The 27,674-nt window shown below is 40.8% G+C and overlaps 1 protein-coding gene across 2 annotated transcripts in view; it reads right to left on the bottom strand.

Moving 5' to 3' along the window:
• Positions 1-1,662: 1,662 nt before the first annotated feature.
• The window catches only part of fgd (faciogenital dysplasia), a 49,225-nt gene continuing 23,213 nt past the window's right edge, over positions 1,663-27,674 (bottom strand). Inside the window, exons 2-19 of one of the 2 annotated variants that reach the window (XM_063885665.1) lie at positions 19,842-20,012; positions 17,826-18,027; positions 16,914-17,517; positions 14,469-14,558; positions 12,108-12,244; positions 11,160-11,316; positions 10,791-10,929; positions 8,925-8,983; positions 8,292-8,438; positions 8,110-8,202; positions 7,931-8,010; positions 7,493-7,523; positions 6,773-6,877; positions 6,020-6,073; positions 5,399-5,500; positions 5,096-5,224; positions 4,181-4,321; positions 1,663-3,214 (exon numbers count right to left, since the gene is read on the bottom strand). In XM_063885665.1, coding sequence (XP_063741735.1) covers positions 2,969-3,214; positions 4,181-4,321; positions 5,096-5,224; positions 5,399-5,500; positions 6,020-6,073; positions 6,773-6,877; positions 7,493-7,523; positions 7,931-8,010; positions 8,110-8,202; positions 8,292-8,438; positions 8,925-8,983; positions 10,791-10,929; positions 11,160-11,316; positions 12,108-12,244; positions 14,469-14,558; positions 16,914-17,517; positions 17,826-18,027; positions 19,842-20,012 — 2,687 coding nt within the window. In that variant the 3' untranslated portion in view covers positions 1,663-2,968. Of the gene's footprint in view, positions 3,215-4,180; positions 4,322-5,095; positions 5,225-5,398; positions 5,501-6,019; positions 6,074-6,772; positions 6,878-7,492; positions 7,524-7,930; positions 8,011-8,109; positions 8,203-8,291; positions 8,439-8,924; positions 8,984-10,790; positions 10,930-11,159; positions 11,317-12,107; positions 12,245-14,468; positions 14,559-16,913; positions 17,518-17,825; positions 18,028-18,145; positions 18,305-19,841; positions 20,013-27,674 lie in introns of those variants that run through there. The other variant, XM_063885674.1, reaches the window with a different exon arrangement.

Below are 27,674 nucleotides of genomic sequence, written 5' to 3' on the forward strand. Positions count from 1 at the left end.
TGAAACCCACCCTACTCCATTCTGTTCTGGATGTACAGCATGTGAAATGACAGAAGGAGACAGTCAGCAGATTGCTCTTTATCTCTGCACCAGAGCGACCAGCTCTACAAAGACGCTAGGCCTTCCGATTCATCATTTTGACACTTTGTGTTGACTTGCTAAATAAAAAAGTTACAGTTCATACAGCCTATCAATAGCTGTCGTCTCTCCCTTTTCCTTTAAATGTACATCAATAAGACAAGAACTGGAAAAACAAGCCTAAAAAGAGACAAAACAAAGGGAGGGAGGATGGAATTGAATTAAATCAAGATGTAGAAAAAGGGACTCAAGGCAGCAACAATACACCCTTTCCACACCTACTTTTATGTACACACTCACATATCTGAGAGTTGAAATCAGCAATATTTGAAGTGCTGCACCCTTTCAGCTCATCACATTTTCCTATAATCTATATCGTCCTCAGTTTGGAATTGTTTGTTTCTTTTGAGGTATACACACACACACACACACACACACACACACACACACACACACACACACACACACACACACACACACACACACACACACACACACACACACACACACACACACACACACACACACATATTACCATGAAGACATCCGTCTACAGCCCTATTGCTTGACATGTTAAGAAACTTGAAAATAAGTTACCACAATTCAGGAAGTTCCGGTTTTGTGCTTGTGGGCACCGCTGTGTTTCTGCCAACAGAAGGGCAATGTCTTTTTTAAAAAAAGGCATAATGTACTTGAGTATTGTTCCAACAGTATCTATACATACTGTTCTGCAGTGTTATTTTATACTAACACACTCACTCACATGCCAGCACGAAAATGTACTAAGCAAAAGCAACTCAATTAAAGCCAACAAGCATAAAATGAAAACAAAGAGCATTAAAACAATTAACAGCGAGGTGGAAAAGTAGGGAATACAAACTGAAATTGTTTATTGGCTTTAGGGAAGGCATTTTTGCTCATTGGTGAGTCCTTCAGATTCATCTGGACTGAATTGTCATCATGATACAAGAAACAGTTTAACATCAGCATGTTAGCATATCCATGTTAGCATGCTGATGTTAAAACAAAGCACCACTTTGCTCAAGTATAACTCATGGAGCAGCTAGCACGGCTTCACACTCTTAGTCTTAAACTTTTTAGTTTTCCCTCTGACAAGCCTAAAGTGTAAAGTACAAAGAGCAAGTCAGGCAAAATACTGTATTAAAAACTGGAAGTAAACATCAATTTAAAAGGAAGAGAACTAAAACTACAGTTAATAACCCTAGATGACACACCTGCTTGCCACAGACACTCATTTGCACACGTACATTATGCCACATGAGCATTAATCCTCTTACATCCCATCAGCATATTAAACCAAATATCCGCCAACATCATTTCATATGCTGTTTTGTGTGTGATATCAGTACGAGATCAGTGGCTGGAGTCAATGAACATCAATTTATGACCGTTTCAGACAGGGGTTTCTTTACTCTTGGAGAACAAGTAAGGTTCAAAGATATTAGTTTTACTCTTGGTGGAAGAGTAAGGGTAAGTATAATGTCGGAAGTGTGTGGGCTCCCGTGTGTTCATAAAAGACAAAGAAAAACATATTTGCAGACAGAAAGACAAGACACACGAAGATCTTGTTGGACAGCGTGGTACTTAATGGATCACAACTTCTGTTTATTGATGATATGCTTGACTGCTTTTCCACTGTGCACAATCCATGTTAAAAACACTGATCACTTACAGTACGACAAGAATGAGATCTGGAGCATAAAAAGGAAGGAAAGGGGCAAGATTTCAGAGCACGGTACATAAATATGAGTGAGTTCACATGCACAAAGAGATCCAATGAAAAGTTTTTTTGCTACTTTTGCTTAAAGGCTGGTGGCTGATAGGAGCAGGGTTCGGGGGGCAAGGCAGAATTAACAGTTTTACAGTACAGTACTTGGTTTCCATCACATCACCAAAGGGAGAAAAGCAGGCAGACAAATCTATGCTAAGAAAGAGAGAGAAATATATGGATATGATTTATTAAGCATGTGTACAAGTGAAGATATAAAGGGTCTGAACCTGCAGGAAAGGGTCAGAATTGAGGCCACTTAATCCCATTCTGGCTGTGTACTCTCATCTGGAGAAGTCACACACCTGAATGAGTGGAAATGTGGTGGATCAGACTAGTCTAAAGATGAAGTTATTGTGAGAGTAGTATGAAGAGTCTGTAAGAAGGGTGCTGTCAGTGGGAGCATCAGGTGGCCAGCCACAAGCGTACACATGTCTTTTTCTTTTTAAGTTAAAATGTCTTTTTTTTCTTCTTTGTTTCCTTACATCGCACTATAGTATACATACTGTACAATACCCACTGAACTGCCACTGTGTCCCCAGCAGGGGTGAAGAGAACAGAGAGGTGGTCACAGGTTTCTTAAACTAGCATTCAATACTTAATAAACACAGCAGGGGACTCACGCTCAAAACACACACACACATACATACTTTCGCACAAATGGAAAGACACACACATAAGATTTAATGCTTCACAACACAGTCGCATAATGTACAAGAAACTTCATCTTAAAAAAAAAAAAAAAATCATACAGGAACTTTCTTTAGCTATATTACAAATAAAACATTTAGTTTTCTCTGGCTTTTAAAATACCTAAAACATCCCAACCACACATGCATACAGTGGAGTTGGTGGCATGATAGCATAGTTCTTGTTTCTCTGTTTGTTCGAGGGAGACAGGAAGATGAAGAGAGAACAGGACGTAGCCGTGTGGTCACGAGGAGGAGATTGAAGTGGCATATGAAGGATTGAGCGGTCCTCAAAAAGGGAAGAACAAAAACTAAACAAAAAAGTGCCAAGGTAAAGTGAATTCAAGTAATGTGTGCTCTATACACAGGAGAGGGAGGGAGGGCAGCGAGTCCTGTGGCTACAACACGGCCACTACTGGCTCTTCCTGTTTTCAGTCAGGCTCGTAGATGCATCTGTGGGTGTTTCTCCGCGGGCTGATTTTGAGAGAACGTCTACCCACTTGGTCTGAAGTTCTGCATCCTGGGCACTTAAGAGCAAAGTCTGCTGGGCCTGACAGAGCCGGAAAGCGTGTCTGATCTCTGACTTCTCACCTCCCGATGGCGGCACCACACTCACTTCGAACCCAGGGAGAGGCACCGCTCTCGCCCCCTTGGAGTCCTACAGAAAAGAGTAAAATTGAGTTTGCCTAGAAAAAGTGAGGACACATACTCTAAATATAGCAAGTGACAGCTTGTCTCCTCAGTTGCAGGAGAACATTTTCCACCAGGCATGTATAATAAACCCTGCCCTCCTCTCTCCCTTCCCCCTCTTTCTTTCTGTATAATCAGAAAATGCTCGTCCAACTCGCATTAATCCTAATCTTTGGAATGGCAGCTTTCTGCGGTGGGATTGGGATATTAGTCTTGGAAATGAAACCGAGGGAGGCTTTAACAGGCTGATTTCCCTTCTGTGCCATCCACTGTGAATGACAGAGAATCACAGTCTTTAGCAAAAAGCTTTCCAAACATGATTGCTTTGGAAAGTATAAATGTTATTTTGAGCAATCATGTAAATCGCTTGTGAAATGCATCTCCTTGGGATGTTCTGAACAGATTTACAGCTACAGTCAAGGCCAAGATTTCAAGGAACTACTTGAAATTCAAAGTGTTGCTTCCTCTGGTCAAGGCAAACTTAGACACACAGCGGAGTAGTGTCACAGACAACTACACCTAAGGTCAGATTCAGGATGACCAAATCCTCCCGGCACTGATCTACAGACAGTTTACACACAACCTTGCACAGACAGGATTGGAGAGATCTGATCTACACATGCTCACTGATATGCTTAGGGAACACTGTATAAAAGTAGGCAGGACATATAGAAAAGCCAAGAGCGGTGTAACAAAGAAACCAGCGGATTTAAAGAGATAACAGTTTATGTGGGGATCTTGTTTAAGTACAATGATTAACCACATTTGATATAATCTATGTATTAAATTGAGAGTAAAATAAATAACTGGTTCAGAATAGTATATAATCCTTGAATGTGACAAAAAGCTGGAATATTTTTACATTAACATACAGATTATCATACCTCCAGATGTGTATGTGTGGGTGTGTGTGATGTGTGTGTTAAATGCTTACCTGTCCACTGCTCTGTAAGTAAAGCACTAGTGGCTCAGCCTTAGTGACGGCCACCCACACTTTGGACCAGCTCTTCCCTTTTTCCTGCAACTGAAGGTGGCCACATAGCAGGCAGTTGTCCCCTGTTAGAGATATCTGTCGCTAAAAAGAAGATGAGGAAAAACTGTTTTATATTGTATACAAAACACCAACTGTAAAAAAATAATAATCTGAATTTGTATTTAAATTTGATTTGATGAGCAGCAGACAGCGCTGATCTTCCACTTTACACCATTACATAATGACAATGTAGGACACAGTGAGAAATGTGCATAGACAGGTGTTCAAGCTCCTGCTGCCCCTTGTGTAATACGTGTGCAGTTTACAGCGTCCCCATGTGGTGATGGTGATCTCACTTGCTTTTTGGGTAAATCTCGTCATTTGAGACAGCAGTCGGAAACACGTGCCAGAATCAACACCAGCAATATATAATTATGGTTCTCGATTTTGAGTATAACCAGAGTTGACTGCAGAGGAGACGACTCATCCTTTATAAGCTGAGACCTCATTATTTCATTACTCTTGATACAGAGGGATTTGTTGATACATTGATATTTCAATAAAAAAATATGTGTTGATTCATAAATGCACATGTAATGCATGGGTATTATGTGTGTTTTTAAGTGTGTGGGCAACGGTTTCAGACAACTGATAACTTAGTATTCAGTAAAGAGCGTGTAATGGACTGAATAAAGTAACTACTGTTCTTCTTTCTCTCTTTTGGTTGCCAGCAGTGCAGTCTGGTTGACATTGACTTTTGGTACACTGGGAGAGATGGAAATGATTGGTTTGGCACGAATCTAAAGACCACTATGCACATGCTTCTAAATGTTTTTCGGTGTGTTTGTGTTCTCAGGTGCAGCATATGTGTCTCACCTCAGGTGCAGTTTTCTTTTTCTGTTCACTAACACCTAGAGTCTCCAGGCTGACGCTGGCTTCAAAACACTCGGGACACACTCGGCTTGTTTTGTTGTCCAAGGTCTTTGAACACTTTGCACAGATGGCCTGCAGAAGGATAGCGAGAGAACAGAGACGTCGTTGAGAGAACCACTCAGTTGTTAACAGTTAATTGCCTGAAAGAGATGTTCAACTTATTCCCCAATTCTTTTTTCTCCTCATCAAGTCATTCTGTATGCTGCCCAACAATGCCCAAATGTATTTAGTCCCATCTGTTCTCACCGCTCCGCAGGACTTGCAGTGGTGTTTGCGCTTGGTGAAATTGAAGCTCTCGTTGCAGCCTTTACACGTTTGCTTCTCTTTGTCCTTTTTCCTGGAACTCTTCTGGAAATACAAAAAAGAAACACAGGAGTCATGTGTCAAGGTCTTCAGTCTGTTTAGTTTTAGCACAAACAAAGGAATGTCTACGGCTCGCCCTGCGTCACTTTTTGTTTGTCTGGCTGCCTGTCTTCCATTTCGCCTTTCTAATAACAAAGACACAGACAACTAAAATGGAGGTCAGTTGGAGGTTTCCACAGCAGAGCAGGCTGTCAGTATGTTTATTATAAATGTTTTATAGGACAAGGAGTGCAATTCAAAATCATTTATGTCCTTTTTCAGCAGGCTGGAACAAATATTTAGTCCTGTTTCTCTACCAAATAGACTGTTTTATAAAGAGAATATGGTTACTTTATAACAAATATAGCGGTACTGTTAAAGTTTCAAGCTTTCAGTTTCACTTTAAAGCCTGTACACACAAACGATTAACCGACAAAGGTGGTTTGTCTTAATTTTAAAACCTGTTTCCCACCAGCAAACCACAAAAATAAGTATTAATATAAATAGAGTATACTAGTATCTTACCCTTTCATGCAGTCTTTCACCATCTGAGTCGATGGACGTGTTGCACCAGGGACCCTGAAGAGAAATAAAAAACATTTTGATATGTTATTTTTTTACTATTATTATTATTGTCCCTTTTAATTTCTCATATAAAAATAAAGCTTTTTTTTGTTGTCTATAGAGAGAAGCTTACATAATGGCATATTACATGCCCAATTCTGTTATATGATGTATGAAAAAATAGTTTGATTCTTGGTGAACTAAAAACATGTAAGGACGAAAAATAAGTAACTAAATTAAAAGTTATAATAATGTCCAAAAAAACATTTAGAACCCCAGCAGATTCCTGCCTGCAGTCAGACATCTCCACCACTAGGTGTCAGTCTCGCCCATCTGAATCACATCCTCTGTTTTGTGTCGTTATATTTGGCCAGCGTCCAGCTCCAGTCGGCCCAAAGTGGGTCAAAAGCAGATCCATAAGAGTTTTGTATACGCTTTGACTTGGGCTTTCCCTATTAGGTCATAAGAGAGTTCTGTTAGAGGAGCCTCACAGACGCTATGTGTGCAACTGTGAGTGATGAAAGAAAGAGCTTCTTTATGTGTGTTATCTGTGTGTATGATACATCCATAGATGGACGAGCTGTTCAGGAGGACAAAGACCAGACTATGACAGATTTGTATGGTGTACCACTAGCCACGCGTGAGTCACTGCACAGGATGACCCACTAATTGAGTGATCAATGAACTAATTAATTTACGGAGAGTGAGACTGACCGGTGACTCAGGGGGATGGTCATCTTCCCGGGAGAAGGAGCTGTTGAAAGCTTTATTGAATGTTTCGCTGTTTTGTTTGTGCCGTTCGATTGTGGCAAGGATCACCTGAGAGTCAGAAGAGATTTAGAGGACAGATGAGGAGGGATGGAAAGTGAGGAGAATACAAAAAGAACAGAAGGATTATTGATTAGACACATCAGCATTTGAATGTGTTTACTTTCTCTGTATTTTATATGAGACGAAGGGGAAAAAAATATGTAATTATTAAAGACTGATCTTAACATTTTCATCGTATATTACCTTGTATTTATGTTTTTAATATCTCCAAACTCGTTCAAGTTAACATGCCACTGTCTGTTGCTTTTCTGACAGCCCCCTATGTAGGTTTGAGATTTACTCATGCTTACACGCAGACTTAAACAGGCATACAACCTTGAAAACCTCCCCTGCAACACACCCACCCCCTTTTGTATCCTGCACAATGTTTTAATCAGCTTTGCTCTGCTGTAATGAGCTAAATGAGCAATAATGAGGGGATTTATCAGAAAATATAATTCCCAAACACACTGAAAGAGTGTGAGAAGGATATATTTGCTAATTCTATTCTCTAGTAAATCAGAACTACCAATCTGTTGCATGTTCATAAGAGATAGTGACCTTGTTGGCATAATGTGCATGGGTGTATTTCTATATACATGAAAGCATGTGTGTGATCCTTGCCTGAATCCAATCTTCTTTCTCCTCAGCCGTCCTGTTAAACAAATCACGAAATGACATTATCTTAATATAAAAACCACCCAAAGCAACAACGAAATAGCTTAGACTACTCAAATATTATCCAGAAATAGAGATGGCACAGTAATGATATGAATAACCCTTGTTAAATGTTATTTATTTACAGCAGCAGCTAGTTGGTAACAGCTAAAAGCAGCTACATGCACGTTAAAGGTCAAAATGGCTACCAAGCAAGCTAACTGGTTCATAAAAAGGAACTCTAACACTTTTAATATCACATTTACAGTAGATTTCATAATAATGCATTGATTTTTTATTAATTATTTAAATCATTTTTACAATAACAAGTTACAGTAAGAGCAACTTTTTATATGCTTTTTTTTTTGTCCGTTTTTCCCTGGAAATTACTTCATATGAACTTACCTAGCTTGCAGCTCCAGTGAACGCTGCTTGCCGATAATGGCAAATGTGTGAGGAAGATTCTGCTTCACGTTCTCCTGCACCTGAGGTCAACAAAACAGAGGAAATTGGATTTGTAGTTGCCAGAATAAATAAAAGGCCACAGTAGAAAACAGAAGCAATCTAAGTAAGCAGAACTGCACCTCCATGCCAGCGATGTCGATCCTCTCTCTGACACTGAACTTCTGTCCCATCAGTCGGAGTTTAGGCACGCAGTAAAGCAACATGTTGTTGAACTAAATCAGAGTCAGAAAAACTGAAATTAATAAGAGGTTCGTAAAAATATCCAAATATTTTTCCTGATTTAACACTTCAGTGCTCTCACCAAGTAGAGGTATCTGTCTTGTGCTGTTCCGTTTTTGGCTGACATCTTCTTGATATGACCTTCTTTGATGAGCTCATTTGCTGGGTTAACAATGTCCTCTTCTCCTCCAAGCCTTTCGTAAACCTCGAGCAGCTTGTGCATTTTCTCCTGAAAACATGACGCAACGGAAAGATGAAGAATTGCAGAAATAGAAAAGGCAAGAAGACACTTAAGAGCTGGACGGCCAAACTCCACCAGAGGGGGTTATTTTCTTATCAGCCAAGACTTTCATGAAGGAAAGCAGGTATTACATGTCTTTATTGATTCTAAAACACTTTGTCTGCTTGAGTTGTTTCAAGGATTTGAGAAATACGAGTAGAAGGGCCAGACAGAAGAGGATAAGTGTTTAAAAGTCTCTCAGGCTTCCGCAAGCTGTGAAACTCGAGGCAGGAAACTGCAACTTCCTGTCTGTACTAATTCAACTTGTTCACTCCCCCAGACGAACACTTGCAATGTTGCTGACATACAGCACAGCATCAGCAACTCTTTGATTGAGAAAGACATTAGGAAGTTTTGTATAAAGTGCAATGACACAGTGAAATATAGAGATGAAAACAGAAATGAAAAGAGTGAAGTAAGGTGTCAAAGTCTTACCATTTTCCTGATTGCTGCATTTGAATGGTTCGCTGCAGTAGAGATGAGCTCCAGTGCCTCTGTAACAAGCATCCACATATGTGACGTTAGCATAAACTCAACAATCACATCATGTTTGAGTAAAACTAAATCTAACTGCAGATAATAATCATAATATCTCTCCCTTTTCACACTGAAAGGTAAGATGTCACACAAGCTGTGTTATAAATTAAACTGGATCAGAGGATTAACATGTCCTAACATTAAACAAACTGCATGCATTAGGTTGGCTTTTAGCCAGCAGAGAGCCTTTTCAGCACCTGAGTCAGCCATCTTAATCATGGCCTACATAAACAGAAGAGACACACTGCTGCGGGAAATGGGGCCAAAACAACAGTGATAAACTGCTTTACAGCATGGAGTGGACAAGAGAAAAGCCCTGCACAGTGTGGTGAATTCTAATGCTCAGGTAAATGGAAACACAGGGAGGTCCTTAGATTGTGGAAAATGGAATTTGAAGGCAAAAAGAGAGACATATACTTCATGTCAGTGTGTCATTCGTCTCTACACAGCAGTAGGTGAAACTACCCACAGCATCGTACTAACAACTGCAGAACAGGAAGCTCTTGAGCTGCTGAAAGTCCCGACATCATCCCTATGACAGATTAAATTATCCTGTTATCCTAATGAGGCAAAACTCTGGCGGAGCTACTTTTCTGAAAAGAGCAGGTCAATTATTACTATATTTTTCTTGTTGGGATAATTTAACTTGCACATACTGTGTGCAAAAGCACTTTGGCTAGATTGAGTTTTTCTTGGATTTGAAAGCACCAAGATTGTGATGCATTGTTGCTGTTATAAGACTGGCAGCATCTGGAACCTAATATAATTTCTAGCTCAGTTGAAACACGTGATATATTGTAGTTTTGGTGTATAATGATATAATGTAGATCAATTCTTCACAATTTCTAAAATGAAAATCATAGAAACAATGACTCTTGTAGGCATAATCTCATCTACTGACATCTTAATAAGGTTTGTGTAAACATTGGAGCAGGAAGGAGCAACATCCACAGAGGGTCAGCATTCTTAATCAAGATGTGTTCACATGAAGTGATTTTTCGGATCCATTATAACCTGGAGTAGTTTTGAAGTTTGTGTCTGGGCCTCCAACCACCACTGTTCACAGTTGGGTAAAAGTGGCTGTTTCAATTAGATACATATTCTTTAGGTTTACCAGAAGCTTCTCTCTGGATGCAATATTTTCTACTCCTTCTCTTCCACCATCATGGAGATATATAACACAGGCTGAACCCTAATGTTCATTTGTGCATTCTCAATTCAACTTGACGTGTCTTTGCCTCACCTGCACTTTTCTGGAATGTGAATTTGCATTGCTTCAGGTCTTTTCAGTGACCTTTTCGTGTTCATGCCACCTCCTATTACTGAATCCATTTGACTTAAAAGGCAGCACTCAACAACGGGCAGACATTAGCTCTTCAGTTTGATAGATATAGTAACCTGGTCCTCCATGCATGAAGAAAGATACACTTACAAACTAAAATGTAATGCTTTTGCACATTTTAGGCTGGTGCATTTCCTTCCTTGTTGTCTGTTTTCAGACAGATTAAAACTAGTTAATAAGGGCGTCAAACCATGAATCACTGGTTTTGGAAAGCCACACACCCATGATATCATGATAAAACCAATTACAGGTTAAAGCTTGAATTAAATCCATATTCCCATCGAAAAGGTGACGCAGAGGTGACAAAATAAATTGACAGGAAGACAGAAGACTTTACTGGAAGATTTCTCTCCAACCTGCAGTTTATCAGTCTAACTGAGCAGTGTGTGCATCATGTAAAAACAGTGGGTCTAATGTCTCACTCTCTGCATCTTTTCGGTCCAGAGCGTCCTCAGGCAGCTTCTTCAGGTAGTCTTTGAGCAACAGCTCGTAGCGAGGAATCCTTTGGACGGGCTCCAGCATGTGATGCTGTAACGTCAGGTTGCCACACACATCCTGTTTCTGTTGGTTTAAGCACAAAACAAATACTTAAATTGACAAATAGTTTTAAAAACTAACTGTTTTGGTAGTGTGGACCTATGAGTGGGAATACATACACTGGAACCTTCTCAATTTGAAACAAAAATGAAAAGAAACCTGGATTTTGAAACTATCGATCAGAGTATACTGGTCATTAATTAACAAACAGCGTGTAGGTATCAAATTAGGAGACAGTCAACACAGACAGCTACCTGTATATTTTGGACTACACTCTTGAACTGTGAGGACCGCTGAGTCCAGGTGCTGACCAGTTCCATGGCTCGGTCGAAGTTCTTCACATATTCTCCGTACATCTTCATGAATGGAGCTAGTTTCTGGAGGATGTCTCCGATACGAGGGTTGGAGTCCCTACAGACAAAACAAATAAATAAACAGGTTAAAGCAGTGGTGAATTTCTACATTAAAAAAGTGTATATTTTTTCTACCTCATACGAGAACGATCTTGTAATGTGAAAGCTATTATATTATACAGTACATCACTTGTTCATATGTTTACAACATAACAAACAAACAAAACAAGTTTTAATTTAGCTGATTCAATTGAATCTTTTCTCCTGCCACTTTTTAACCACAGATAAAGATATTACGGTCATCAACGATAATCATTTACCCTAGATGAGAGACAGGAAGCATTGATTTCATTCTTCAGAAACAAGAAACATAAAACTCAAAAAAAAAACTAGACTAATCTTCGCAGAACTATTGGGGAATTCCACAAATGATTCTTTCTTACGAACTTTCTTCCTGAGCTGCACTTTTCTGACTTACTGTGTGGTTGTCTGTACTGATTGTTAAGCCTTTCTATCTCAGCCGATACATTTGAATGAGTTTCAGAAAAGGTGTTTTTCCCAGCAACCAGCCCTCTCTAAAGGAGTCATTCTCTACCAATGCAGAATTACACACACTGGGGGTAAATTTCCTGCCTTCTATGAAGAAAAAACGAGTTCATTCTGCAACTCTGACAAACACAGAACACACCACCAAGCAACCTGTCACCATGCCCTCCACTGCCACCAAGCTGCCTAGAGTTTCACAGCCAACACCAACTGCCTAATGGACCACAAACAGGGCCATCTCTAGTATGACATCACTCTGATGCTATTGAAAGCGGTTGAACAGCCGGGTGTTTATTCCCTCACCATTCTCCAGTGATGCGTGTCTTGAGCCCAGGCAGTAGGAACTTGTCATGGAAGCAGTAGATGGAGGAGATGTTGGAGAAGATCCCTGTGATCACATCCTGAGGGATTCCAGCCTCTGTGAGCTTAGTGCAAAATACCTGCAGGGAAAGAAAAAAAACATACTGTAAGTATACAAACAGCAAAATGCTTCCAAAAACAACCAAATGTGGATCCTATTCATGGAACAGGCATGTAAAAAAAGATGGAGAAGTTTGCATGTTGCTGTTTATCCACATAAACATAGTTGTTTTCTCTAGCTTTGGCTTCTTAAGTGTGACCCAACAGCTAAATGTGAGTCAACTAAAATGTACTGCTTATGTACGAGACACCCCGGTAAACAAGACCATTATATATAAACTTGTGGTCACTTTGAGACATTTTTAGTTTCTCTGGTAAAACACCGACATATTTAATCGACATTGAGGACATTAAGGCAAACCACTAATGATACAGTGCATTAAGGTTGCAACTACAATTATTTATTCAATGCAATGTCTCAATTGCAAGTAAATGTCATTAAATTGGTGCATTTAGGTCATAATTGGATGTGCTTTACTATAAACCCATTTGAACACTAAATACTACTCCAAAATATACCGAAATTATATATCATGAAGTGAATTGTTAACATCAAAATATGTAATTTATACTGTATGTTTGCTTCTAGACACATTTATCCCTCAAACAAGCTTTACAAACTGAAGATGTGAAGGATGGAAAAAAAGGGTGTACCAGACATGAAGGCTATAAGGAAAGATGCTATGGGTTGCATTATTGGACATGTAGGATATAGCGTTTTGAGCATGACCCATCACTGAAACTAAACATGGGGAAAGTGCAACCATAAATAACCTTAGAACCCATTTAAACAAAATTGATTACCAAAATTGTGTGAAACAAATAATAATACTTCATAATAATACTTTGTGATTCTTGTGACAAATTGCTTCACTAATCACTTCCATCCCCATCTGCTTCCCTGCCAGTCACAGAGACTGATTGACACAATTGATTCCAGAGTCATGCAAAAGTGCTGTGACAAAAACAGGAAGTTAACTGTGAGGGTTTTCTGCCCTCAGTAGCGAATAAACCATATCTGCTCTGTGATAGGGCGGCCGTGCATCTCCGTGACAAATGAACTGAACAAAGAGGAAGGAGAATTAACCACTGCGAGTAAATTCTCATCACAAACACGAGGAGTTCATGACTTGTGAGCGAACAAAAGATGGCAAGCAAGGTTTAAACCACAATTAAAGAGACACTCTTAATAATCAAGTTACTGTACAAAAGTTACAAAAAAACAACTAGTTACTCCAATGTGAAAACTCTTTGTCCTGCTTTGCTTTGAATTACATTTAACAGAATATCTTTTAATAGATTTAACAAGTCAAATAATCTTGTATACCGTGGGGCGACTGTGGCAGCGAGGGAGTTTGGTCGTCTTTCAACCAGAAGTTTGTGGGTTCGATCCCAGCCAGAGCAGTCAACATGTCGACGAATCCTTGGGCAAGATACTTAACCCCGATTTGCTCCCGATGGCATGGCCAACGGTGTATGAACGTGTGTGAAAGGTAGTAGTTAGGTAGTTAGGTACCTACAGCGAAAAGTGTACTGCTCTGTATCAATGGGGTGAATGACATGTAGTATTTAAAGCGCTGTGAGGGGTCGTAAAGACTGGATAAAGCGCAATATAAGTACAAGTCCATTTACCAGAGAATTTAAGTTCAGCACTACTGTCATAAACAGCTGTCACCGCAACTTTTGGGCAAATCAATAGCGACTATAACCAAAGAATGAACAAGAAAAACATATTGAGGGTTTTCTATCAATGACACTATCAAAACAGCCATGTCCGTCTGCATCATCTACCCAAACTGCTTTTTTAAAGAGCTTTCTCGTTATCAACTCAGATAAGAGTCCCGAAACACAGATCTTTAATCTGCAGGATTTACATACACATAGTGAAAGAGGTCAATGTGAGGGTATGACAGAGAAACACAGATTAACACATGTGTTGCTTGATACAGTGGACACACACAGGGTTGTGACAAAGTTGTATTTGTGCTGCACAAATATAAACATAAAACACACACACAAGGAGTTTCTCACACGATTGTGATTACACTGCTCCAAGTAATCCGGTCAAAAGAGGAAGGGGTTGTTGTCGGGTGGATCGCAGAGCCATTTTTAATCCAGCTCAACCCCGATCTAAATCACTAAGACCTCTGGCACACTTAGGAGATTGAAATTTGGACCATAGGCATCCAAAACACACTGTCACAGTCAGAAACACACTGCGGGAAGACGGAGGCACACTCTTACCTGGTCGAGGAGGTTGAGTCTTTTGACGTAGGCCTCTTCAGTGTGGAGGAGCTCTTTGGCGATGTTCAGGAGCTTCTGAGTCTCTGAGCACTGACGGGACAGACATCAAGGATTAGGTCTCAGGCATGAAAAAATATATATAAACATGAAGGCACATTTTCATATCACAATGGAAACATTTCAGTTGTTCAGGTGATGTTTTCAGCATTGACAAAGTTTAAGGATGAGGCTCCTATTTTCTTTTCTAAAGGTTCATATAAAAATATGGCAACAATCATTGTTTAAAAAAAGATCAAATGAAACCTACATTAGAAAGCTCAAACACTGTAGCTTACAATTTCCTCAACATAAACTAAATATTCACCCCACTTATCAAAAACATACAACACACTGCATAGCTATTCTCCCTCCTTGACCAAATTGTTGATTTGGTGCTATAGTGACTATTTACAGCAGCGTGTTTAAGGTAGGGTCACCTCAGAATAAACTATAGTGCCCATGTTTATTTTAATGAAGACAGAAAGTCCGCCAGGTTAATTAACAACAACAATATAGCGTTATGGTATAGAGGAAAACAAGCTACAATGGGGCATACGTACATCGATTGACTTTTGGTTATAAATGGCTTTGTGTTTCTTTCCATTTATGAAAAATATATAAATAGGGAAAATATAAAATATCCTTATCCTTTAATGCTTATGACTGAGGTAACCGTCAGCAGCATCCGGAGCAGATTACTGTAAACTGACTTTCACAAAGCTCTATTCTAGTCACTGGTTTAGTTCAGCCGTGGGAACATGTGAAACTGATATGAGACGTTATTAGCTGATGTGGTAAAAATGGAGATCTGCCTCTGTCATTATGATTTCCTGAAGCTAAGATATTCCTATTCTTTGAATAAACTTTTTTTATGCAGATAAAATTCATCCGAATGACCAGGATGAGACAGAACAGACATCAGTGTCACCAAACATCTAGGTAGCTTATTGCGACACTGTGGACTTCACAACCGCTGTCTACCACATAAACACACTCCTGCACACACACACACACACACACACACACACACACACACACACACACACACACACACACACACACACACACACACACACACACACACACACACACACACACACACACACACACACACACACACACACACACACACACACACACACACACACACACACACACACTCTTGTAAAAGCATTTTTCTCTCACACACATAATGCACTGTATGGAAATGTAACTATCAACAGAGATACTAAAAACTGTCCTTGCAGAAAAATAAATTATCTTGACTTCTATTACACACATTACTGACAACCCACTTCCTCTGTGACAAACATGTCATTAACACACACACACACACACACACACACACACACACACACACACACACACACACACACACACACACACACACACACACACACACACACACACACACACACACACACACACACACACACACACACACACACACACACACACACACACACACACACACACACACACACACACACACACACTTCCTCTCCACTGCAGTGCTGGGATCAGGAAGCGCTGGATAGCCGAGATACCTTTCCCCAAAAGACCATTGGTGTTGGCGGTCGGTAGAAGACACATGTTTGTGTGAAATTCGTGTGAGCATTGCGAGTGTTTAACAGCAATACTGAAAAGGTTCTATTTGGCAAAAACCCAAAATATGAATGCACGCTTGATAACTAAAACACTGCCTCTAGTTTTTGCTGTTTCACGTTTTCTATTACTTTTTTAAATCGCTTCTCATTTCTTGTTTGTTTCATCTGTTTGTCATCACCTCCAGACTCTCTTCCTCTTTCTTTTAAGACTTTATTCTTACGCAAAGAGAAGTAACTGCAGTGCTTGACGTATCAGTGTTGTTGACAATCAATAGTAGAAGTGAAGGACAAGAGTAAGTGAAACTTGAGCTCAGCAGTGGGAAGATATCTGTCTCTGGACTCTTTTATCTAGCTGCCAGCACAAGCTGATGTTACAGCATTTGGGCAGGAATTCATCCTTTTATGTAACGACAGAGCTGCTTTTAGATACAAGTCAGTCAGTTATGACCGGCAAACCAAGGCTGTACTGGTGTCTAACATTTCATGCAGAAGTATTCTTTGAAAATGTTCACCCAGGCTGAGGTAATAATAGACACAAGCCACTTTTTTCCACTACATGAAAGGCAGTCTGACTGTCTGAGATGGGGCTTTAAAACTTGCAGGATGTGTTCAATTTAAACATGCCCTGATGATTCCTGAAAATTATGAAGGAACATGAAATATAAATTAGACAGTGTACTGCAGCAGGAGGACATTAATGACCACCTCAGAGGTGCGGGGGGGTTATTCAAACTTTAAATTATGGTCTTTCAGGTTTATGGTTATGATTTGATGATGCTGAAGCATGCAAGGTACTCACTTTGTGCGCCTCTGAGTGTGCTTCTGTCAGATACCCAGTCTGTGTGTCTGTCAAAGAGTGTATTTCTCCACTGCTCCCCTCATCCAAGTCACTGTCCTCATCCTGCGTGGAGTCTCGTTTGTTACCCAGGGTAACGCAGGACACACTCTCCGTTTCCGTGACGCTATCGTAATGATCCTCCTCGTCGATGGCATCCTCGTTGGGGAATACCTCCCCTTCGACCGCGCAGGACGGGCTGTCGATGCCGCTGTCCCGGTTGGGAATCTTCCCGTTCTGCTCCGAGGAGTCCTGATTGTCAAGGAGCTGATGGGAGGAGTCTTCCTCCCGCTCCACGTCCTCGAGGCAACCAACGCTGTGTGTGATGTCACAGTCGTCCAGTTGGGCGTCATCTGAGCCATCGAGGTGCACAGAAGCCAGACGGGAAAGTTCAGACACCTCAATAGTCTGTTCAGAGGTGCCGAGTGCAAGTTTGTCCACAGAGGGGGAGTCTCCTGCGACCTTCGCTGTGGTGTCCTGGCCGCAGGAGGAAGTGATGTCAGACGCAGTGTCCATTCTGAGAGACAGGTGCAACTGGGACCGTGGGAGCACCCCCAGGATGGGGACCCTGGGAAAATTAAACAAACGCTGTTGCACCTATACTTTAATGAGAAAAATGTGCATTGTTAACTGTAGCTAAATGAAAAAAAAAAAACTTTGTCTGAGAAATAATGAGAATAAATGTGTTGTAGGTTTTAAATTTTACAATCAAGCAATACAATCAATACAGACCACAAGAGAAATTAACATAATGACACTTCTTGTTTTACATAGACATAAACATCCACACGTACTCAAACCATTTCAGAACAAAATATGAACCTGACAAAAAAAGCGTGCATGATTTCTGATCAAATTTCCCATTGAAGGCCTTACCTTGAATTCTCAAACCTCTCGATGAGCAGCCCCACCTTCTGTGCCTCTTTCTGTGACTGTGCTCCCGAGCCAGGAGAGCTTAGACTGGGCTTTGGTTTAGGTGGAGGAGGGGGGGCTGGCAGAGGCCTGGATGGAGGCGGAGGGATCCTCTTAGGTTTCTTATCTTGCCCAAGGGCGAGCAGGTGCGAAGGTTTAGGGGGCACTACAGATGCAGAAATCCAGAAGAGGAAAGAACAGCAGAGAAAGAGAAAAGAATGAGGCTAATGACATTAGCAAAAAAATAAAAATCAGGTAACGCATATAAATCCAAGTGAGAAAACCTCCATGGCCGGGTCCATGTGAGAAGCCTGCTTGTTTCCACGTAAGGCAAGAAAAAACACTAGATAAAACTCAAAATCCAACAAGATGCAGTCCGACATAGAATCGAGTAGTAGCGATGCAGAGTGAGACCAACACTGAACTGCAGCTTTCTGCCAACTTCCTTATTTCAGAACAGGATGCTGAGACAACCGTGTGCGTAACTCACCGCGGCTCGATTGAGATAAAAAACAAAAGCACAGAGAGTTTACGACACTGTCTTTAAAATTGCACACTGCACTCATGCATGCTTGCACACTTTGGGCTTACGATTTCACTGTCTAGCCTGAATATTTGCATGTACTATTTCCTTTTCAGTAACCCATATGTATAGAACCAGGACATGTGATGATGTGCTAACATCGGTCATTTGAACACTACGTCTCTGTGTCTCTGTGTCTCTGTGTCTGTGTGTCAGTGATAGAAAAAGTAAGGTTGAGTCGACTTTTCTCTACTCACAGTAAACTATGTGTACAGGACTTGATCTATTTTTTTAATATGTTTTGGTCCTTTTGTCATATCATTTAGCATTCACATAGATTATCAGTTTTTCCAGCAACATTTAAAAGAGACTCAGGAACTCAGATTTTAGTTACTGCCCCTCCAAAAAAATCTGTTTCCAGAATGATTACTCTATCGGGATGAGATACAGGTGGAATAAAAAGAGCTTTTTGAGAGGATGTTCATCCTGTCAGCTGGGAAACACTGTACCTATTAAAACGCACTACCATTATTAGAATTGTGCTTAGCAATAATGGTTTCTGCCCAGCGGAACAAAATGTGATATAATTAGATTCCTTTCTTTAGGCACATTGTTGTCACTGGTAGGCCATTCAGGTAAAGGTACTTCCTACTTGACAGAATAATCTTTTTTAAAGCATTATTATAAAACTGTCTTTTTGATGTATTATTAAATAGGTTTGGGCACTTTATTGTGGTAGTAACTCATCTTAAGCGAGCAGTTCAAATTGAACAATCACTGACCATGAACTACGCCGACGTAGTACTAGACCTGATAATCACTCATTGTACACACGGGTGACAAATCAAAATGTCAAAACATAAATCATTAAGAAGAGAAACACAGCAAAGGCAGATGCTCACATACAGGGCATTTCCATTTAAAATGGGAAAAATAACTTAAGGAAAGAAGCTTGTTTTTCCTTTAATGTTCCTCCCCACTGTGCATTTGAGATTATGTTAATCACAATCAAATATTACTGAATAACAACCCTGACTGTATGGAGTAAAATATTGATCTTATTATAATTCTCCAGCAAACTTTGAATAGTTGTGAGCCACTTAAATATTGAGGCCAAGTCTGTAACCTATTTTCCTACAATGTTTCTCAGTAATTCCCAAAACACAACACATGTTATTCCTATTTAGCATTCTTCAAATGATGCCCGCACATTAACACTTGGGAGCGACTGGCCTGCTTTACACCAGCCGCTCTTTCAGAGGTGACCTACTGAGCCGTGTGAGTGACAGAGTGAGGTCGGACAGCTGACACGCACCATGTTATAAAAGAGGGTTTGTCAGAGCAGAATAAACGACGGCTCAATAGCAGGTCTCCCATCTTGCTACACTTTTCAATTATAATGACAATGTCAAATCTGGCGTTGAAAAGGGGGCCAAACGGCTTCACAGTATTTTTACCTTGAGGTTTCTGTGCAGTTGGCGGTCTGGGTAAGGTGGAGGACTGGGGCCGGGGTTTGATAACGGGCTTGTCGTGACATGGTCTGGGGGTCGGACCTTTCTTTACCAGCCGTGGAGAACACAGGTGGTTCACGGATCCACACTGGTACTGCAGAGAGGAGGCAGGGAGGTCTGGAGACAAAAGACATAAGGAAAGACAATATCAGGTATTGATCGATATAATGAGATTCATCGAAACACATATATCCAAAAATCAGCGTAATCCTGCTACAGCAATGCAGCGGTGCGCTTCATATGATAGCACTGTAGGTGAATGACCTTGAGCTCAGTGTGTGTTTCAGGACGTCGCCCTCTGACAGAGAGCAGTGGGACCAAAGAGGAGGAGAGAAACTCTGCAGCATCGATCCTGACACCAGGCCTGAGGCAGCAGATACTGAGCTGCCTATTGGTTTCTCTCACGCTCTCTCATAGGCCTGTATCTGATTGAGCTGATCTAATATTTTCGGGACACTGTCTTTAAATAGACTGTGTGTGGGTGAGAAAGAGCGAGAGACAAAGTAACTGAATAATGCAGATTTGTTTGTGAGCCACATCAAAGACCAATTTCCGTTACAGAATTGTATTTTTCCGACTCTTATTGTGTCCTTTTGGACTCTGAACTTGGTTTAATTGATCTGAACTTTACTGACTAAAGAACATGGAGTGTATTTAGTTACAAAACCATAAATGTACACAATTAAAGACTTAAATTGGTTGGAAGTATAAAGACCACACAACCACCCCTAAGCTCATACATTTCTACTTAAAAACAAATAAATATAATCAATAGCTATGTTTATCGTCCACTTGGGGGAAGAAATAGGTGAAGAAATCATCGAAATAACAGGAATCACGTCACAGAGACAGAGACTGTACATTTGTGATCAGCTCAACATAACCTACAGTGCCCATGTTTCTGGTAATAGGAACATGCCACCCAGTGCAACAGTGTGGTTCAATCTTGTGTTTTACAATAATGGACTTCCTGTATACCAAAGATAGGTAAGCCACATCAGGTTTAGCTGCACAGACAATTACTTTAGTGTTAACCGTCTACCTTCTTTTCTGAGCTCTGTGATAAACAGAGCTCAGAAAATCTTCCGGTTAGAGGAAACAGCAAGTAAAGTGGTGAGAAAGGAAAAACCGGTGCCAATTTTGCACTAAACTGTATTTAAACTTAGAACATAAGTAAAGAAAAAAATGCATCAGTTAAACCATAGAGGTTTTTTTTTCACTTTCAGGCTTCATCACTGTTTTATCTATATTTCTTATCCAATTGAAATGTACATAAACATTGTTGAATTTTAGGTGACATATATACACTGTCCTATAATATACACAGTTATAATGACACTAAACCTAGAGGATAGAAACTAAAAGCAGCCTTACAGTCAGCTTCAGATACAAATACTAAAAAGCCAAATCAAGTGGAAAAAAATCCAGCTTTTGCAACAAAAACACTTTGGTTATTTTTTGTGTGTGAGTTCATTCTTGTATGCGCTCTATAGCCACACATTGTAGATATTGTGGCACTTATTTTTGGCATTTGAACTTGTTATCTGCATTTGGTTCATGTGACATCCCTCAAAATATAATGTTATTAATTACGTTAACTACAGCCACACATGTCTGTTCCTTTAGGCTTGTGGATTCATTCTCGTCACCCCAACTCTTCCTTAGGTGGATTACAGCCCTGAGATTGCACCTTGCTCCCACTAGAGCCCCGGCACATCTAATTTGGTGTTTTTCTGCCGTGCTGCAGGCAGTGGAAGGAGAGAAATCTGTCAGTAATGAGTCCTGTTACGCTGTCTGCCCCATGTGGCACAATGCAGGCTCCCAAACCATCTCTGCACCACAGCAGGGAGAAAAAAAAGCAGGCGAGGGGAAAAGATGAGGCTTGCAGGCCGCTCTATATGGCACAAAAACGTAAATTGTGTTTCCTCACAAATGCTCTGGTCATCCTTGAATGTTGTCCCTCGCCACAGCTATAGTGTGCCTCTTGCCATTTGAGTCAAACCCTGAAATCCTTTCTGATTTACAGAGGGTATTAGCAGAGGAAACGCTTGACCTATGATCAAGTGCACAGGCATGAAAAGCAAAACGACTGCCTACTGGAGAACTCTTTGACCCAAGACATCCTGGGGTCTCTCCTGGGAAAAACAAACAGCGGTGGATAGATGAAGGCATAGGGGCTAGTACCTATGGAAACTCAGTGTAGCCATGTTTACCTGTGAGCAAAACCAGGCCCTCATATGAAACCGTGGAACACCAAACAGGAACTTGACGACGCAGCGAAGAGAGGAGCTGACACACACAGTTTTTCTTAATTAAAATCTCACAAAGCAAGAATAAAGCCGACACATCATGGTAACAGTAGCCAGGACAAACCCGTGAAATACATAAAGTGAGCAAGCAAATAACATGTTAAACTAATAATAACTCTATAATAATCCCTAAACTGGACCTAATCAAAATGTTTTTTGTCATTCAAGGTTACATATACAGAATAAAGTATATAGAGCAGCATATATTCTGAAAAAAAATAGCTGGTTTATTACCTTGCCTCCAACAGTTCAGTTTCACATATTTTAGGTCCAAAGAGCAAGTGAGTCAAAGAAAATCTTCCACACGACCCGGTCAATATCAAAACTAATCCTGTCCTCCCCAGTTGTGAACGTTTGCAACTGAGACACGCTTTTGTGGCAGACCAAACACAAACACACACCCTAAAAAAGTACTTCAAAGTCAAGCTGAGTACAATACCACTCACACACAGATTCACCCGGTCTTTCCAGCTGTGTTGGAGGAGCTGCACCTGTGTGTTAACCTGCCAAACCTGATCCAAGTACCTCCTCCCAGAGCCAGAGTGACACGCACGTGAGTCACAGTGGAAGCACCAGCATACTCTTACAGCCAGGCTATAAACACACAACTCAATACACCACACTGTCGTTTCAAAACTGTCAAGTAGATAAAAACAGTGTTCGAGGCTATTAGTCTGTCACTTAATTGATTTGGACTCTGAGGGATCCAAGAGATTAAAGTTGTAATCTTGTAGGCTTTTGTGATAGCACACAGGAGAACACTGAGCTGGGCTCATTAATTTCCTCTGCTTAGTTTCAGTTACTGAGGGACGGATGAATGGGACAATTTGATGGGTATTACCCTTATTAGGACATTATAACCATGCAACCAATAAGGATGCGTGTTACCATGACTACCATTCCCTGCTTTAACACTTCCAGCTAATTATTAGTCACTCTGCATCCCTTACAGTGCCCCTATAATGCTTTTGGTGATTTTCCCTTCCCTGCAGTGTATTATAAAGGTGTTTCTGCATGTGAATGATCTGCAAAAACTAAAGTCCCAAAGTTCCCTCTAGAGGGAGTTTCTCTCCCACAGACTCCCCCCCACTCCCCCCTGACTGAAAAGCCTCCATTGGATTCTTTGGTTTGCTTTCGTAACATAGTGACATCGCTATTGGCTAGCGCTCCAACACATTGTATGTGATAGGGTGAGGGGCGGGACATCTCTAAGCAGTTGATCAATCACAACAGAGCCGGCAAGCTGACCAATCAGAGCAGACTGGGCTTTGGTTTCAGACAGAGGGTGAAAAGAGGTGCTGCAGCACAGGCAGTATGAGAAAAATAAAGACCTTTTTGAACATTTAAGCACGAAACATGTCTCAGTAGGTACAAAATACAAGTATGAACCTGAAAATATGCATAATAGGGCTAACCAGGTAACAAATAGCCTGTCTAATACTACCTGCTCATTCATGGCTGTGATGTAACTAACAGAGAGAGAACATTTTGAACAACACACAAAGAATGTTTTGGGTCAGAGCCTGAAAGACTGCATTACAGTGTATTACAAAACAGTGAAGGGCTGCTGTGTACCTTACTCTCAGACTTTCAGGTATTTGACAGAGACACTTTGTGAAGACACTCTCGCCTTCTCTATGAAAAGCACTCTGCCTAACAAATCTCTGGTGACACTGTGTTGTCACAAGAAAAAGGAATGTCTCTGTTGTGTCACTACATACCAGCCGTAAGTGTGTCAGTGTTTTACGTGTTTGCACTGACAGCTTCTCCCTGAGGTTTAATTTGTTCGCAAATTTATATATAAAGTTGTAAAACATTGTGTAAACCATCAGGCATAGTCTTAACACTTTTAGCCAGTCAGTCACATTGAGGCTCAAAGTATTTTTGTTTGTGTCATTTCAAAACATGTTGCTATATTTGAACATATTTTACTGTAGTGTGAGTTAGCACTGTGATGATGGTTAGAATTTTAATTAAGACACCACTGTTCCTGTCGAGGCCACAAACTCACAGGACTGCAAGCCGTAAAATCTTAGTCTTGCTAATCTGACACAGAAACTGTTAAGTCTTCAAAAAATTACAATATTTTCAAACAAACAGTTGTCTATTATCTGAAAAAAAAAATGAGACAAACGAAAAAATTGCACAGGCCTAGCTGGCTGTCATGCAACGTTAGCCCTGAAGCGACCCCCTCACAGTCATTCATTACCCATCATCCCCTTGAGTACAGTCCTCTTGCCCCAGTGCTGTTTGGGAGACAGATCACCCATATTCAGCAGAGCCACAGAGCTTAAAGGATACCCTACAATCAACATTGAAACAGGGTTTGCTTGGTCGTTCCTTCTGTCTAAAGAACCAGGGGGAATCTTTTAATGGCAATTAAGAAGATGAGTAGACAAAACAACCCTAACTTCGAAACTCTTGAAAACACAAATGTATCGTGCATGAATTAGATTGTTTTTTACAGGGTGAGGAATCAATAGGAACACAGGATGAATAGAAGAGAAAGCCTAACCAAAACCACCGCAGGGAAGTAGCAAAGATGGCATGGAGGTTGCCAGCCAGCATTAGTTTTAACCCCATGCAATTAACCACTTCATATCCACTCATCCTATCCTCTCGCTCCCTGTCTTTTCCTTCCCTGTGCAGCAGGAGACCGTAATGAGCGCTTTGACCTTCATCTACTTTTCAGTTATCACCGCAAAGGTTAAAACCTTGAACTAGAAATACACGGAAACACACAATTACTTTGATAGACATTTTTGAACAAGTACTTTGACATTATAGACCCAGGGGAAGGCAAATTAGTTAGTCATACTGTTAACCAAAGCAGGATTAACAGAATCACACAAAAGCAAATCAAAGCATTTACACAGTGAGCAAAACAAGCAAAATGCCTCTTAAGAAACTACGATCTATCCAAATGATTAAACTGAGAGACCAAATATTGAATCGGTTCAACAACATTGGATTGATCCTGGATCTAAGTAGAGCAGATCCTGAATATCTGTCAATCAATATGTTTCCCTCACAGAGCAACAAGGCTCACACTGAATCACAGGACTTATTCAAACACACACATGCCATCATGCACACACACATGCAGAAGAATCCACATCATTCTACTCCGATACTGTAGCATCTGCCCCCAGATAACAAATCTATATTAATCTATGTCTAATCATGCTCTGTTATCATAAACAGCCATGGTTTCTATGTACTTACACTGCAGACTATTTGTTGTGTTGTTAAGGAATTACTGGCGTCTTAACTTTCACCAGTATCATGGCCTTCCAGGGTTAAAGAAGGGGGGATAAGTCATCTTGTTAGATCTGTCCTTTCCCCGGAAATCAGGTCAGTGTACACAGTGGGCTCTAAGTGGGAGGATTTCATCAGCTCCCAAAGATTAGAGCCTGCAATTTCGGGTGGATAAGACAGGGAGAGACTGACAGGGTTGGAACAAGGGTGAGGAGAGAGCAGATGGATGGAAAATGAGGAAAAAAAGAGGGATAAGATAAAGAGCAGTTTTGCTAGAAAGTCTAAAGAACAAGACCAGTGATGACATGTGTTTGCGAACTCCCAGCAGTCAACGCTGTAAATACAGTGGAAGAAAAATAGGCCCTTCTGGTTCCTGTAATGATACACTGTTGCTGTGGAGAAAGCTAAACTTAAGTGAAGACTGACAAGTTAATATCAGTGTGCCATTGTCTTTGTGGAGTCCCAAACTAAATCAAGTTAGTGCGGAAAGGCTTCTACTTTACTGCACCCCCGAGGGAACCGAAGAAGAGGCTATTGCCATGGCAACAATTCTGATCTATATTGCTAATATAGTAGGTAGGTCATGGCGAACTATAAAGAACCACATTAGCTTTTAGTAGATGCTCAGTTCTGCCAAAATGATCATCTTGACAAATGAATAAATCAGGAAGCATCCTAGCCTACGCCCATATATGGAAGAAGAAACACCAGTCAGCACTTAGTCACAGCCAGTAAACGAAATACACACACATGAATGTGCTGTAGACAAGCACATGACATGGGTCAAAGAGCAGACTGTATTACCCAGAGAGAAGAAGAGCCGAGGGTGAAGTGTGACACATTCACTGACCTGAGACCTTTTTTCCAACAGTGTGACTCAAGGCCATTTTATTCAGCTGTCAAATGCACAGTGAAAGTCACGTAACACCACGCAGAATTTACAGTACGGTAAGTAACAAAATGAAGTGAGGACATCACACAGGGATGATTATGATTTCACATTCATCATCAAACACATGACTGAACAGCATGGCTGAACAGTGGCCTCTCTAATTCAGGGCCTCCCACACAACAACAAATGCTTCAAGAAGGACTCCTATGAGGCGGGTTGCAGAGAAGTGAGCCTCTGTTTGTGTGGATGCAGTGCAGTAGCCCACAGCATTACTGTAAAGGGAAGCAGCCACAGATTGGCAATTAGGACAACACACACACACACACAGGGGAGAACAAGGGGGTTTACAAACCTGCCCGTGGAGATGACTGCCCAACTGTCCCAGAAACTACTGAAGCTTACTGTAGCAGCTCTCAATGGTGGCATTCACTCTGAAATGCTGAAACCCAAACGACTGTTTTGGACAACCACCAGGGCAAAGCTCAGCAGAAGCGTCCATCTTTTCCTCCCGTTTTACTGAACACTAACACACCTTCAGTCACAAGGGAATTTCTAACTGCTGGAGCAGGAAAAATACTCCAGCTCTTTCCATACCCACTTGGGTTGGGGGTAGGTCATAACAAACACTGGTCTGCTCCATGAGTCATCATCAGCACCCGTAGCCTGAAATAGTATTTTCAAAACAAATTATAATCATTCCTTGTCTTAGGAAGGCCGTATTGTATTGAGGATTATGCAGTTTAATCTTTTGGATCAAGGCCTGATCACTCTTCTTATTGATTATTTTACCATAAATTGATTGGTGGGATTAACCAATCATTGAGGGGGACAGAACCAGTTAAAAACCAGCCATGCTGTTGACTGCATCACTGATTCATTGCTGAGTGATTGATGGCTTCCACATTGAGTTATGTTGAGTTCAGCATCCCTAGGAGCTTACCACCCAGCTCCCTACGCATGCAAACAGACACACCAACACATGTGCATAAGTATACTAACATGCACATGCATACATTTTTCTGTGGTTAAGTCTGGTCGCTTAACTCCATAAGATACCCATCTGCAGCACAGACCACCAAATTACTTTGACACTTACGTCGTGTCAACATTGTTAACATTACGCTGTGATCTGCTAGTGTTTTACAGCATGTTCCACTGCGACTGCAGAAAAACATTCAGCGGCTACCAATAACAAGTTCCACCAAATTATTCCCTTTCCCAAATTAAAAGCAACCCATACTGAGGGAACATTTCACAGCCAACCAAATCACACCTCTCAAAGCCACAATTACACCCCTGGAAAAGCCAGTCTCCCCCCGA

Source organism: Eleginops maclovinus, chromosome 1 (assembly GCF_036324505.1).
Source record: "Eleginops maclovinus isolate JMC-PN-2008 ecotype Puerto Natales chromosome 1, JC_Emac_rtc_rv5, whole genome shotgun sequence".
In the NCBI taxonomy this organism is placed as follows: Eukaryota; Metazoa; Chordata; class Actinopteri; order Perciformes; family Eleginopidae; genus Eleginops; species Eleginops maclovinus.